At 59.1% G+C, this 15,681-nt stretch overlaps 1 protein-coding gene across 1 annotated transcript; it reads right to left on the bottom strand.

Annotated features, from left to right (window-relative positions):
* Window positions 1–490: 490 nt before the first annotated feature.
* Window positions 491–13,858, bottom strand: DUSP15 (dual specificity phosphatase 15). Its single transcript, XM_042051273.1, has 16 exons — window positions 13,640–13,858; window positions 12,989–13,399; window positions 11,406–11,439; window positions 9,427–9,509; window positions 8,934–8,983; window positions 8,229–8,303; window positions 7,592–7,763; window positions 7,212–7,420; window positions 3,405–3,678; window positions 2,738–2,927; window positions 2,460–2,536; window positions 2,144–2,249; window positions 1,781–1,882; window positions 1,303–1,698; window positions 1,072–1,190; window positions 491–958 (listed from the first exon to the last, which is right to left on the bottom strand). The coding sequence occupies exons 2-16, from the start codon at window positions 13,007–13,009 to the stop codon at window positions 818–820; spliced, it is 2,049 nt and encodes a 682-aa protein (XP_041907207.1). The 5' UTR covers window positions 13,010–13,399; window positions 13,640–13,858; the 3' UTR covers window positions 491–817.
* Between the last annotated feature and the right edge of the window lie 1,823 nt (window positions 13,859–15,681).

The raw sequence follows: 15,681 nt of genomic DNA on the forward strand, positions 1-15,681 counted from the left end.
GGGCTGAGTGAGGGATGTTGGCAGGACTGAGGGTGCTGCCTGCCCTCAGATGCCCACCTGCCCCCTGCTCACCGTAGTGCCTCAGCCCCTGCTCCCAGCCTGGGCTTGTGCTCTGTCCTGTGCCAGGTCTCTGCATTGTTCCCAAAACTCTGGGCGCAGCACGGGCCCCAGGAGCCCCATCACACCACTCATGAGGGGAAACTGAGGCACAGGTAGTGAGTGCCTTTAGGACAGGCTTCTGTGTTGCTGGGTCAGCAGAGCAGCTAACGGGCACCTCACTGCTGCCTTCACCCCTGCCAAGGGGCTGGGACAAGGGGCAGGACAGGTCTGGAGCCAGCGCTGGGGCAGGGGGTTGTCTCACGCTGTTTCCCTGTGGCTGGGGCTGAGCTGGCTTTGCCCACACGAGGCTCTGTCTGGCCCTCAGCTTCCCCAGCCACCGTGCTCTGGTTGGACCAGCACCAGCCCCCCAAAACCAGAGCCAGCCCCCAACACCGATACAAAAACACAACCTTTATTTCTAAGGTTTGCTAATGGCGAGTCCTGGTAGCACAAGGTGCAAGGACAGAGCCAGGTCTGCTCCAGCTTGCTGAACAGGCACGCAAACAAATCCCACCTGGGGGACTCCTGGGGAATAAATACAGCAATCACAGGGGCAGCAGCATCTGCCCACCCCAGCTAACATCCATCCTTGTCTGGTCCCACACGCTGAGCACCCTGCACACTCTGCCTCGGGACATGCAGTTGGAGTGGTGCCGTGGGGATCAGAGCCTCCCACTCTGAGACTTTATGGCAACTGGGCTCTCTTCTCCCACCCAGCTCAGGGCTGGCAGAGCTGTTTGAGGACATGGAGAATGTGGCTGGAGGTGCCAGGGACGCAGGGCTGGGGGGAGTTGCAGAGCAGCGTCGGCCTCAAGCGCTGGGCGTGATGGAAGAGCTCCCGTGCAAACACCGGCTCCACCTGTGGAGGCACAGAATGATGGAGGATGGGCACAGGTCCGTGTCCCCACATCGCAATGGTCCCCATGCCTGGCTTGGGGGTACTCGGGGGTGCCAGCCCCAGTGGGTACTCACGTGAGCCATGATGAGCTTCTGGAAGGGGTGCCCAGCTCTGGTGGGGTATTCCTCCCCGAAGCACAAGTAGATCTGGTACTGGGGCATGAGCTGCCCGTTGCTCAGGTACTCCCGCACCTCTGCAAGACACCAACCCTGTCAGGGGACACGGGGTCCCCACAGCCCCCATCAGCCACACCAGGGCAGGACCTGCCCCTCTTCCTGAGAGCAGCAGGGACTCCCAGGACTTACGCTGTATGTACTGCTGTGTGTCCAGCAGCTTGTAGGTCTTCTCCCTCTCCAGCTTGTTGGGCCAGTTCTTGTGTGGGGCCAGTGGCCCATTCCAGTATACCCTGCCCTGGCACTGGCGCTTCATGAAGACCCCCTCAGGTGCTACCCACAGCAGCACCCCGCGCTCCAGGTGAGGCAGGAGTCGCTCCAGCACATCGGTCATGCAGGCCACGTGGCCATGGCCGCTGAGCACCTGCGGTGGAGGGAACTTTATCTGCTCCATGCAGGAGGGGCCGTAGAGGTGCTCGCTGTCGGCCGGCACAGCGCTGGTGGTGATGCGGCAGCCCTCGGCCGTGCGGGTGGTCACCTCCTTCACCAGCACGTCACAGTAGTACAGGCGGATGTGGAGCCAGCAGTCTGGGGCAAGGGGGAGGTCAGTTCATGGGCAGTCTGGCTTGGTGCAGCCACCCAAGGCACTGCCCGCCAGCGTGGCTCCTACCTGAATTGTTGACATCCTCCACAGGGAGGTAGGACTGGGGTCCAGGAAGAAGCTGGCCATGGGTTGGGTTCCAGCCATAGAAGACTCCCCTCACAAGGCACCCTGGACCAGGGCAGAGATGAGGTGGCAAAAGGACATGGGCAGTTACCCCAATGGCTCCCAGGCACTCTCCTGGCCCAAGGCCCTGGGCCCACACTTCCCACTGTGTTTGCTCATTATTGGGCCTCATTATATCCCCTAAGGGCATGGCTTTGCTGGGGTAGGGTGGGAGTCGTCAGCCCCTACCTCAATCCCTGCAGGATCCTGGCAGAAGTGTGTGCTCCCTGCCCCCAGCCTTATCCCACTGAGAGGGACCCTCCTCACCTCGCTCAGTCAGATGGGCAGAGAGCCGGGGCTGTGGAGACATGTGGGCAGTCTCCAGCACGTCCTTCTGGCTTTCCTCCTTCTTTGGACTCCCCACGATGCTGCCCTGGGGGAAGGAGCAGCTTTGGTGAGGGCTGAGCTGGCAGTGGGGGATCCTGAGCCAGCTCCTGCCTCTACCATGAACCAGCAGGTCCCCTGCCTGGGTCTGGCAGCTGCGTAGCACAGGGGACCCTCACCAATGCCCCGTGGGGCAGATGCAGGCAGTGTGCAAGCAGGGGAGCAGCTGATGGGTGAGGGGGGGATTTGAGGGTCCCACCTTCTCCCCTGCCTGGATGGCACAGGGCAGGCTCACCTGCTGGTCCTCACTGCGTGGGGACTGTGTGTCACTGTCCTCTGCAGAGAGCAAGAAAGAATGGATGAACCCCTGGCAAACGGCAGGAACAGCCCCAGGGAAGACAGCCGGCTTTCTGGGACACCCGGAGAGGAAGAGGAGCAGGGAGGAAGGGTAATGTCTGTGGGGCATGGGGCTTGTACGGGCATGGTTCAGGTATCAACCCCACATCTGGCACAGGAGGAGGGACGGCAGGGACATACCTGCATCACAGGTTCTGTCAGTCACGATCTGGTACACCTTGTAAGGCTCGGAGATGTCCAGCTGGCTCCGCTCGGGCACCTCCTGGAAGTCGGTGCTCTTGTTTAGGGCGCAGCGCAGCCGCGTCTTCCAGGTGGAGGGGTCAGCCTTGTCCGTCCCTTCGTGGTACTTCCCCTTGTAGACGGCCCAAGCCTGAGGGACACAGGGTGCCCTGTGCTGTGGGGGCTGCCACAACCTGGCCCCCGGCTCGGCTGTCCAAGGGGGTCCACCGGAGCAAGAGTTCACCGGGGCTGAGGGGGCAGTGGGGAACGGGGGCTGTGTGTCCTGGGGGGCTGCGGGAAAGTGGCTGGCGCGGGGTCCAGGGGAGCACACGGATCTGGGCAGCCGGGAGCCCCGGGAGTGTGCACGGAGCTGGGCGCTGTGTCCCACGGGTGCGCATGGAGCCAAGTCCTAGCGCTGCGCACAGAGTGCCCTGTAAGGTGCACATGGAGCTCGGCTGCACGGAGCTGGGTGAGGAATTCCGGGGTGCGCACGGGGCTGGGCAGTGGGGAGCCCAGGGCAGTGGGGAGCCCAGGGCAATGGGGAGCCCCGGGAGTGCACACGGAGCCCGGGGGTCAGTCCCACGGGCGCTCCCAGGGCCGGGTGGGGGCTGTGGGGAGCCCAGGGTACCTTGAAGAGCGCAGCATCCTCCTGCTGCCGGTAATCCTGCTTGGCTGCGTGCTTCCAGGGGATGCGGAAGAGCGTGCGGTGCCGGTTCTCCCAGCGCAGCCCCGGGTACCGGCCGCTGTCGATCTGCGCGATCAGCCACTCCTTCAGCCGCATGGGCGCCCCCGGCTCCGCCATCGCGGCCCGGCGGCGAAACCGAAAGCGGCTCCGGCTTTCACTTTCCCTTTCCTGGCCCATGCCGCCGGCTCTGGCTGCCCCACGGCGGAGGGGACGGTCTTAAAGGTTTTTTTCTGCTCCACTTTTCCCCGCGCAGCAGCGTCAGACATCCGTGTTCAGGAAAAAGTGATGTCGTAATTGAAGGTTACAGCACTGCCAACAGCCGGAGCTGGTGCCTCCGGGAGGGACCCCCAGCAAAGGCATCCCCGAGGTTTCAGAACCTCACAATGTGCGCACCCATGTACACCAATGGTGATTTTAGGCTCTTCCCTTTGTTCATTGGCTCCTGCGGAGCCTCTGGGTGATCGACCCGCACCCCGGGACGTGCCCTTTGTTAGGCAAAGGGGGGGCGCCCATTCCCGGCTCTTGCCTGGGGCTCCAGCCTTTTCCTGCTGTGCAGAACACAATGTGCAGCTCGCACTGATAATTTACATACCGAGAGACCTGCACGAAGTGTATTTCTTAACACAGGAAGCCTGCACTCGCGGGACAGGGGCAGGCACATTGCATCAACGGGAGAGGGGACAAGGTACCAGAAGGCACGCGGAACTCTCCTGCACCCCTCCCAAGAGCTTCCCCTAAAACTGTCAGGACTCCCACACGCTCCCCAAAGGCAACAAGGGACCCCTACTCCCTTGTCTTCCTGATTTGGGGACCCGGACATGTCCCAGCCCCAGGGGCTTTGTCCTCCCGTGGGACCAGCTGCTCACTCCATGGGTGTGGGGAGCTGCGGGGAGCTGCGGGAACAGCACGGGGTTTCCAGGGTGGTGTGTACAGTCACATGTCCCCATACCTCATATCTCAAATTTCTCCTCTGCTCTAATGCTCACATCTGCCTCGTGGGGCTCTGGTGCTGAGTCGAACGGGAAACGGGTGGGAAGGGCGGATGAGCTGTGCCAAGGGCTGCCGGGACCGGGATGAGAGCCTGACACATCCTGCACCAGCTCCCTACTGGCCCCCAGCAGGGCAGGGGCTGGGTCACTGGGCCACCCTGAGGTGACACTGGTGTTGGTTCCTCCATCACTGCTGCAGAGCCCCATGTCGCTGTGCAGGGAAACCCAGCTCCTCTGCCTGGCTGCTGCCCCCCAAGTCTCCTTTTGCAGTCCCCCAGGTCTCCTTTTCTGCTCTGAGTCAGAGAAAGTCACCTCTCGCCGAGAGGAGAAGTGAAGTGCCTGAGAGCTGCTGGGGCTGCAAAGTCTCCAAATGAATAATCAGTGGCAGAGAGCCAAGTCCTGGGCTTTCCCAGAGGATGTGAGGACAGGGAACAGCCACGTGGCACAGAGGGCACATGGGGCCACACGGGGTGTACGAACGAGCCCAGCTGGCAGGGGTTTTCTCTCCTTACTGAGCCTGTCCGGGACCCCTTTGTTGCGAAGTGAAGCCCAGGCACCCCCTGTGCCCCCCATCTGGGCGAGCTGTGGGGCCACGTTCTGGGAAAAGGGCCTGGGACTGACCAACAGAGGATCCACATCAGCCCTTTCTGCCTTGGGAAGCAGAGAGATGGCAAGGAGTCACTGCACAGCCTCCCAGCGGCTTGCACTGATTACATCCAAGGCCGGGAGATAATCGCAGCCGCCGGCTCCTTTGTCAGCCCCAGCCTGGCAGGATAAGTTTTATCGGCCGGCCGGGGATTTCATGTGGCGTGGCAGCCGCCTGATGACGCAGGACCCGGGGGATCTGATTACCCGGGCATCAGTGAGGATACTCAGGAGCCAGATTCCCCACTGGATTCCTCACCGCGCTTCTCCCTGCACAGGGAAGCTGAAGCTGCCTAACCCTTAAACTTTTCATGCCAAAATGAGCTTCAAAAGGAGTCAAACATTAACTCATAGCTAACCCTGCCCTTGCCCGGGTTTTTCCAAGCTGCGCCAACCAGATCTGCCAAAATAAATACATTTTGCTGTGCTGTGAAGCTGAGCTGGAGGGGCCAGGGCCCCGTGTGATTTATGGTGGGAACAGGGGAATGAATCCCTGGGTGTAAACACCTTGGTATAGGGTGTCCCAGTGTGAGGGGATGCAGCTGTGCATGGGGCACGTGTCCATCCTGGGTGCATGGTCCTGGGCCGCGGGGCTACCACCCTGCTGGGTGCTGGGGGGCCAAAGGGTGCTGGAGAGCCTGGCGTGGGGGCGAGGGCGTGGGGAGAGCACCCTGGAAGGAACTGGGAGGAGAGTGGGATCCCACAGTGGATGGTGCAGGAGCAGTGAAGGATGACGCACCCCTGGTTGTTCAGTTTGCTCAGTATCTACCCAGAGAGGCTGGAGCTCCCAGTCTGCCTGGGTCACCCCAAGACAGCACCCAGCCCAGCAGGCAGATGTTGGCAGCAGGAAGGAACCCTGGTCTTGAAGCTTTGCCTCCTGGGGGACCCCTTCCCCCTAGGAGAGTGGTGGCAGGGATGAGGGGGACCCTAGAAACATGCTCTGAGTCCCAACAGGGACAATGCTGATGACCCAGCTGGGCATCCTCAGAATCTTTCCCACCTGGAACTCTGCTCCAGGAAAAGGTGCAAATGGGACAGGTCTGGGACTTGTGATACTCGGCTGGTGCCAGGGTCCCAGTACTCCCAGCAGCTGGAGCCAGCAGTCTCCTGGACCTGGTGCTCCTGGATCCAGTGATTGGAGAGGCTACAGTGAAACAGGTTCCAGGTGAGCTCCCATCTGCTGCTCCCAACCTCTCCTGGAGCAGAGCTTGTCCCCAGAGAGCCCTGCCCTGCCACTCACATTTCCAGCCTCCCTTGTCACCTTCCCACAAGGCAGGAGGGTGAGCCCTGTCCAGGCATGCCAGTGTCCCCAGCCCACTCCAGAGAGTGGCCAGCAGCAGCTCCAGACCTGTCCCGTGCTGGCACCTTCCCCCTTGGCACCCCCGTTTCAACCTGGCCATCACAGGGGAGTCAGACCACAGAGAAGGGTGTTTATTACTGGGGGACATAGAAAGTCTTTAAGCAAAATGGCTTAAGGCTCTGCTCTAGTGAGGTCTGGCCAGGTTAAATGCTTGGTTCCCACCTGTTACAGATTGTGCCCTGGGATGGGTGGGAATGGGTTGCAATGGATTCCTAAAGCTACAGTGCTTGCTCAGGGCTTGTGCTTGGCCAGTCTGGAGCTGGACCCTTGCCTGGGAGCCTGTGGCATTACCTGCTGGTACACTGCTGTGTCGCTGCTCCCCAGCCACCTGGATGCTGGGAGCTTGTGCTGCTGGTGGGAAAACCGCTCTGAGGGGAGCACTGGTTCTCCCGTGCACCCTGAGGCCCATGCAGTGGGTACCCAAGTGCTACACCTGGCAACACCTGGGTACTGGCTTGTGGCAGAAGAGACTCCATGTTCTGCCCCAAAAAGGAGCCCGCAGTGACCCAGGGGCAGAGACCCACATCCCCAGCACACCAGATGTGAAGAGGATGAGCCCAGCATGTGCTGCAAAGCCCAACAGTGTCCATGAAACCTGCCCAGAGAGAGGGTGGCACATTCCCACCCCAGAAGAGAAGAAGGAGCTGGGCTTTGTGCAGGTTTCTGCCCACTGCTCCCTGTCCCACTGTGTTGCATCTCCTTCCTCTCTCCCAGGCTGTTGGGTGATTCTCACTGCTCTCCCTTGACTTGGGTCACTTCAGACAAGCCGGGATGCAGGAGAAAGTCCTCTTCACCCGCAGCAGGAAGGGACTTGTGCTCCTCATGTCTCTGGCTCTTGGGACCAGTCCTTGCACAGCTCCCTCTGTCCTGGATGTTCCTTCTCTCCCTGCTGGCAGCAAGGCCTTTATTTCTTCCTCGTCATTGAAAGGGGACATCCCATACCTCTGCTTCAGGTGCCTGCGGACCTGGGGAAGGAGCAAGAAGTAAAATAAGGAGCTGGTTTACAAGGGCAGGTCCAAGCCTGCCAGCAAGGGGAGCAGGGAAGAAATTGAGTCCCCTCAGGACTTGTCCTTGCTCTGAGACCCATGGCAGGCTCAGCCACGGAGCAGAGCACAGGTGGCAGAGGCTTGTCCCACCTTGCGGGCTGCACTGCCACCGAACTCAGACAGCTGCTGCCTGAAGCCGGGGTTGGGGTTGGCGACGGGCCGGATGGTTCGGATGGCATCCAGCACCTCCTGGCAGCTCAGCTCCGTGACAACCATGACATAGGCAACGACCACGGTGGTACTGCGGGAGATGCCAGCAAGGCTGGCAAGGGAAAGTGCAGAAGGGCTGGGGTTAGTGGCACACCCTGACCCCATGCTTGCCTCTTCCTCCACCCCTTTCCCTCAGATATTTCAGTTCTTCTTTTCCAAGGACTTGCTCTCCCAGAGGCCTGAGCCCTTCCAAGCTCCTGGCCATCAGTGCCTATAAATACCCACTCCTCTCCAGGGAATGGGAACAGCAGCCACTGCCTGGCTGCCTGCCCCAAACTCCCGCTCATCCCGCGCACTCAGCTGCAGCAAAAAGCTGCCCCGGCTCCAGGACTGCCTGAATCCCACTGGATTTGAGTCACAAGCCGCAGCCAAGGGTGGATCCTGGGTGGATCTATTGGCACAGAGCCCTCTGGCACAGGCTGGCTCTGATCAGGGGTTGCAGCTAAAGTGAGGGGCTGGGGGCTGTATCTGCTGAGCTGGGGGGACACAGCAATGGGGACAGGGGAAGAAGCATTACCAGTGGACAAGGCAGTTCCCTCCATGCAGGCGACACTGGTGGATAAAACTGATGCATTCCTTGAAGTGCCTCTTGCTAGCAGGAAAAATAAACCAGACAGAATAAGAACTTCAGGGGTGGAACAGCATTTTTAGCTACAGGCAGAGCAGCCCTGCATGTTTGAGTTGTTTTAGGGGATCTGCCAGCCACTGCTGAGACCTGAGAAGCTCAGTGCTGTTTGCTCCCAAGGAAAGGTGGACTTGCCAGCTCATTCTGTGCTGGGGACACAGAGGGGGACACTGTGCTGGGGATGCACAGGGCTGCCCTGTGACTTGTGTGACTCATGCTGGGGCAGTGGGACGACAGCTGCTCGGCTGCTCGTGCCTCCAGCCATGCCTGTGCCCTCAGTTGGCTCCACAAACTTTATGTGTTCTCCCCTCTCCAGACACTTCCCAGGGGGATGCTTGCTGCTCTTCTCCATGGGTGCTGCAGAGTGGCTGCCCCTTGCCCCACCCCAGGGCTCATACCCTCACAGCAGTCACTGAACAGGGATGCTGTTGGGGTCCAGAGGTGGTCCCCTGCACTGTGGCATCACATCTCCAGCCTGTAGGTTGTTGTGCTTGAGGAGCTGGAGGCAGCACATTGAGGGCTTGAGAAGCTGTGAGCCCTCACCTCTGGTCACCCTCCTGCCTCCCCGCACATCCCCAGCAACCCCAGGGTACTCACATGTTGGCTTCAGGGGTGTCAGGCAGGGGGATGCGGAGGTAGGTAATGTCCTGGAAGACAGAATAGGAAGAGGGAGAAGCTCAGGCACTGCAGCCAGGGTGTCATACATGGTCAGAGTGGAGCTGGCAGTGCCTTTGCTCCTCGCCCACAGCTGCCTGCAGGGTTTTGCTCCCCCCACACAGCACCCCCCTGCATGGGGATGGGGCCACCCTCTCTCTGGAGTGAAGGGCAGGGCAAGGGGAGACCAGCAACTCGTGGGAGGGGATGGGAAACAAGAGGAGTCTGGAGAGCTGGAAATTGTTTCCTGTCAGCATTCAAGGACGGGTTATAGCCACAAGACAGCCAGTTTCCCATGCTGGGGGCCACCCAGCTCCTCTGGGATCTGTGACCAAGGAGAGGTGTACATGCCATGGGATGCTCAGAGGGGGAAGGAAGATGCAGCATGGAAGGAGCTGCAGGAATCTACACGGTGACTTCTGATGCAGGACCCTACCTTCAGCAAGGGCTGGGGGGATTCATGGATCGAAACAATGTGGGTGATCTTGTTCCGGCTTAGCTGCTCCAGGTCTTTGGCATCTGAAGGATAAAACTAGATATCAACGTGTATTCATTTCCTACCCTTCTCTTCCCACAGTGCTCCCACCCTGCTTCTACAGCCAGCCAGCACAGAGAGCCTTGCTCCAGCAGATCAACTGCATCCCACCCCCACATGCAGCAGTGCAGACATGGGCAAACATGGAAACCTGGAATGCCAATCCCATGATCCCAAACCAGAGGCCTCTCCCTGATCCCTCGTCCTTGCTGCTCATGCTGATTGAACGCACAGAAACGCTCTGAATCAGCAGGCAGTGTCCCTCCTGCCTGTACTTGTCCCCACTTGGGAGGAGACCTGTGCCCTGCCCACACCTCCTTGAGCAGACACATATGTAGCACCCGGACTTGCTGCAGCCTGAGAGATCTGCTTTATCTTGTGAACTATTGGAGTTGCAGCAATTTATATCAACTCTAATTTTCTGTAGAAAACACCTGGGCAGTGACTTGCAGTCTTCTCTGCAGCTGTGTGGACAGAAACGGGGTGTCCTTGGCTGTTTGGGGCAATGCCCTGCCTCTCACCAATTCTTCAGCATTCTGGCTGTGATCCTGGCCTCTGGTCTAGCACAGCAGTTGTTGCACAGGGAGGGGAGCGTGCTTGTCTTGCTGAGCAGCTTCCGAGTGTCTCCCTTTCATGCCACAACCAGCAGATGCTGCAAACGCAGCCAGAGAGGAGGGGAAACATTTCCCCATCTCATTCTTTTGCGTTTCTAAACTTTCACGCGGTGTAAAACCTTGGCTCAGGAATCCAGCCCGTGATGTGCTAATGGCATGATGTGAATTTTAATAGGAGTGAGTCTCAAGGGAAATGCCCTGCAGGGGAGCTGCGCTCTGTGTGGGGAGGGAGATGGGGACTCCTGGGGGACTCACAAAGCACCCGCTACTTTCCCATCTGCCTTGGAAGGCAGTGACAGCAAGGGGTGACACTGGAATCAAGGCTTACCAGGGCTGAAAAAGGTTCCAGTTGGAGAAAATGTCTCTGTGAGCTTAATGTTGCAGGCCTAGAATCTTGTTGTCACCCTGGATTGCCTGGCAGAGTGATAAGGGATGTTTGGATGGCATCAGGCCTAGGCCCCACAGCAGAGGCTGGTCACAGGAACCCCCCTGATGAACCTGGCAGCTGGGTGCCCTTGTCCCTCCGTTCCCAGCAAGCCACAGCCCACCCAGCCCAACCCAAAGTGCTCCATGGGGCACTGGGAGGACAGGGCTGCCACTCCAGTGACATTTCCTTAACAATTCACACCAGTGGTTTTAAATTTCCACAGCACTTACAGAAGGAACCAAGCTCACAAAGGAGCCATCAAGGAGGCAGGAGTACTCATAAATGCTGGTTTGTCATGGCAGATGCCAACACTTGGTCATCAACTATCCCCTGACAATGAAAACCCCTTAAAATAGTGACTTGGTGTAAGAAGGGGTGACTGCCTCTGGGAAATTCCCTCCTGAGGGTGGGCAGCCCCCTCTGGCATCTTCTACAGCTGCAAAACTGGGGAGCATCACCCTGAAGTGCCCCAGTCCTGCTCCCTTGCATCCGTGTGGCACCACCAGCTCCTCTGCTCCTGGCACAGGATCCATATTCCTTCCTTGGTTCCTTTCCCCCACGTATCTCAAGAGCTCAGGGCAGCTGTTAAATAAGGAAACCATGCAAAGGCAGGGGGTCTCTGCCTTGCTTTTCCCGCAGTGCCTTCACTCCCACTACTGGCAACCCAAACTGGGTGAGAGAGCAGAGCAGGCCATGGGTGCAGGCAGAGCAGTAGGCGCAGGCAGGGTGGTGGGTGCAGGCAGGATGTCAGGCAGCGTTTGCAGGCAGGGAGACACCAACTCAAGCAAACCCCACTTCCCAGCTGGAGAACATCTCTGCAGCAGCTGGGTTCCACTTACCAACAAAGTTCCCAAGGTAGAGGCCGGGAAGGATCTGTGGGACACAAGGGAAAGTGGCAGTGTGAGCAGTGACCTTGTGCTGTGGTACCACTGTGGGACCCACGCTGGGAAGCAGTGACCTTGGTTGGAGGGGCCAAAGTCCTGGCACTGACATGACCATCACCAGCCCCAGGGCAGGAATGGTGTCAGTGCAGCTGGACCTGTGCATTCCCAGGGCTGCTGCTGCACTGGCACCCAGGATGTGGGGCTGGATGTAGCCCCGGCACCTGCAACAACCTGGCACTGCACTCTCAGGGGTGCTGGGAGCCAGACACAGCTTTATTATGCTCCTCTTGTTTATCATCAATAAATCTTTCGTTGGGGTTTATTACCTGAGCTCAGCAAGTTGCACATACACCTTTGTACAGCCTTGGACTATACCCGTGACCCGTGGAAGCCCTGCTGCCTGAGGGACGGGAAAGCAACAGGCACAGAGAAGCTTGCATGGGATGTGGTTATCCCCCTCCCAGCCCCAAGCTCTGCTCCCCTCACTCTGCACTGCAGGAAGCCCATTTCTCACAGTCCAGGCACAGATTGCTCTGGACACCGTGCTTTCAGCTCATTTCCCCTGGGAAATTCCACTTCTCATGATGAAAAGATAATTACTTGACAAGGCCCCTGTTAACAGCACTGCAGATGCAGAAGCAGGACACCTTGCAAACCTTCTCAGCCAGAGCTATTTTATATTCTCCCTCACTCACTGCCTGGGCAGTGAGTTCAATCCTGTATCCAGCCAGTTCTCCACCAGCTTCTCCCTGCAGCAATATTTGGTGCCCTGGGCAGGTGGAGGTGATTTTCACCAGCACAGCTGGACTCACACTTGTCTCACTGCTCACATTTGGAAACGCTTCCCTCGATTGAACAGCTTAAAGAAGGGTTTTTTTTTTGTGATTCCTGCGATTTTAGATCAATTTCCTATCGACGGGGGGCCTTTAACTCACAGCTGCGGCACTGAGAGGAGCGGGTGGGAGAGCGCTAGTTAGCAAGGGCAGCTCCCAAGGGCAGGACACTGAACCATGAATAAACAGCATGTGCCTGTCCCCAGCACCCTGCTGACCCCATCCTCAGAGGAAAAAACGGGGCAGCATATAAATAAAATAGTGCCCATCCCCTCTGCCCCGTGATGCTGAGCCCCATGCCCAGCTCAGGCCCGCTGAGCACGGGATACGAGACCAGCAGACTCGAGGTCATACAGGGCTCCCAGCGTGTGCTTGGCGCTAGTTCCTTGGGATTAAAGGTGTTGGGAAAGGTTCCCCCCTTCCTTGAAGGAACTCGCTGTGACCCCTGCCCTCCACACCCCCCTAGCAGCTGTCGGGACGAGTCCCAGCGCAGCGTCCCTGCCTGTTTCACCTCCGGTTTGCTCTGCCGGCAGATAAACAAACTGCCTGAGAGCCGAGCCCTGTGCCGGATCCAGTGCCGGCAGGTGAAACGCCGCTTGGCACGGCAGAGGCAGCTGCCAGGTAAGGGTCTCCCACCTCCGGCACCGGACGAGCCGCCCGGGCACGGCCGAACTGCAGAGCAGCCGCCCCAGCGCTCCCCGTTACCTGGCTCATGCCGTTCCCCATGGCCGACGGCGGGCGCCGGGGGTGGGGACGGGGCGCGAGTGTCCTTGTCCCCAATGCTGCCGTCTTCCCCGTCCCCGGCCGCAGCTGCCGTCTCCGCTGCCTGGTCGGGTTCCCGTCATCAAGTGCTTGGCTCCCCCGGGATCGCTGCTCGTTCCCAGAGCGGCGAGGCCGAGCCGGTGGCTGTGCCGGGCCAGAGGGGATCGCTGCCGCCGTCCTCCGCGGCTCCTGCCGAGGCCCTTCCCCTGCTGCTCCGGCGCTGCCGCGCACCGGCTGCTGCCTGGCCGGGAGCAGACAAAGGAGGAGAAACTCCCCCCCTGCGCCGTGGCGTGGGAGCACGGGGCCGCGCTGGCTGCTGCCTGTCGCCGCTGCCCGCGGCCGCACAAGGCTGCACTGTTGGGAGAAGAACAAAACCTTTGTCCTGCTCCATCAAGGAAGGTCTGTGCGCCCACGCGGCGAAGCGCCCCGGCAGCACGCCCACCCCTGCATGCACCATACCTTATCCCTGCCCTGCCCGCAGCGTGTCCACCCCTGCTCGCACCGCGCCCACCCTGCCCGCTCCGTGCCCATCCCTGCCTCCATCACACCTCCCCATGCCCTACCCGCTCCAAGCCCACCCCTTCCCGTGCCCACCTGCAGCCAGGTGCCACTGGATCCCTGCCCTGCCCGGTGGGCTGCGGGAGTGTCCTGAGGACTCCGCAGAGCCGCAGGATGGGCAGCGCCAGCGAGGACCAGGGCTGAGGGGTTCCGCACCAGTGCCTGTCCCCGCCAGCCCGCAGGGAGGGTGAGGGCGGGGGGTCCCGGGGAGTCGGGACAGGGCGGGGGGATCGGCCCGGGGGCTGTGGGGAGCCGTGTGGGGGTGCGGGTGCCGAGAGCGCCCCCTGGCGCGCAGCCGCGCCGTTGCCATGGGGACGGGCGCGTGCTCCGGCCGCCCTCACAGGTGGGCGGGGGTCGCGGCCCGGCCCGGCCCGGCTCCGAGCGCGGCCCGGAAGGTTCCCGGTGGGCTCCCGGCGGGTTCCTGGTTCTGTATCCCAACTCCTGCACATCCCCGGCGCAGCATGTTAAGCCCCATACACTCCATGTGCAGGGCAAGGACCTCCCACCCCCCAAGCCCTCCCACCGTGTATGGGGAGTATGGTTGGTATTTATGGGCAGGTTCAGATGCTGCAGGTATAATAGAATTAATTCGGTTGGAAAAGACTTCTGAGATCATGGAGTCCAACCTATGACTGAGCACCACCTTGTCGACCAGGACACTGGGTGCCACTCCGGTCTTTCCTTAAGCACCTCCAGGGAGGGCGATTGCACCAGCTGCCTGGGCAGCCCATTCCAATGTATAGACACCTACAGCCCTTTCCCCTCCTGGGCCATATCTCCTGCAGCACAGCAGCTAAGTGGGATGTGATCCCACTGGGGAGCCTTAGCCCTCACCAGGTGTGACATTTGAGCAGCCTGGTCTAGTGGAAGCTGTCCCTGCCCATGGCAAGGGGGTGGAATGGGATGAGCTTTTAAGGTTCCTCCCAACTCAAACTAGTCTGTGACTCTATGAAGGGAGGTTGAAGGTGGATCGTAACACTGGGTTGACCAGTGGTGGTTGAGGAGTGCTGTGGCTGAGCTGCTGCAAGGGTCACTGTGAGCAGTTGTCTGCCCCTGGAGAGGGGGGTGCTGGCTGCATAGGAAAGCTACAGTAAGAATGGTAGAACATGGATTGTAAGATTTGCTCTGTTCGAGCTCCCAGTGCTCATGCAGAGAGACAGAAAATTGAAACTGATCCTCTTTGTCCACAAAGAAAAAGCAGGTCTCAGTGGTATCCATATTTATTTATTTTTCCTCTCAGAATATGTGGTGCAGTTGATCCCCAGAAGCTTCTCAAGGGCAATTAAAACAAGTCATACTGTGGGAGCATTTGTTGTGCTGAATCTTGTATTTCTCTTTCTACCCAGCTGAGTCAGAACAGCTGCTTAGCAAAGGATCTGAAGAGGTTTCGGAAGCAGTTAGAAAGGGAAGCGGGAAAGCCTGAGGCAAGAAAATGTGCCTTTATTCTGAAGACCCTCAAAATGCCTTCAGAGTACTATTTGTTTGTGGAAGAATTTTGCAAGAATCCTGGCATCACTTGGGTTATGAAACTGGTAAGTGTGCGCTCTCCCAAAGAAAGTGAGAGATGAATGAATGCCTTCATTCTTCAGAGGGAGAGGAAAATATGCAGGAAACCCACGGGAAGAATTGGGCAGAGGAAGGTGACATGGAGCAGCAGCGTTCCTGGCCAGGTTCCTGATCAACATGTACCATTGAAACGCTGCTTCTTGTGTAAGAGTTTATTTCAGCAGCCGAAAGTCAGCTCAGTTTATTTGCAGAGCCAAAGTTAACTCGGTGGTGAAGGTATAAAGTGCAGAGCTCTGTGTGGAGGAATAGACTGTTCTCCCAGGGGTTCTGGCTGTGGGGTTATGGTTGAGTTCATGCTCTGAAAACTTTCAGTTCAGCTGCAGGTGTGCAAGAAGGTGTGTGTGTGTGTGTGCAGGGCAGGTGGCTAATTGGGCTTCTGGTTAATGAGCATTAGGGCAGCCCCCAAAGACGGAGCTGTGAAAACATCTGCTTGGATTTAGGGCAATCCCATTCTGTTAGATGTCAGCTGGTGCAAGTCTGGTGTAAACTTACTGGGTGGAATTCCATCCTGA

Source organism: Corvus kubaryi, unplaced genomic scaffold, assembly GCF_017639235.1.
Source record: "Corvus kubaryi isolate FWS band 111438036 unplaced genomic scaffold, C.kubaryi_AGA036_p1.0 134, whole genome shotgun sequence".
NCBI lineage: Eukaryota > Metazoa > Chordata > Aves > Passeriformes > Corvidae > Corvus > Corvus kubaryi.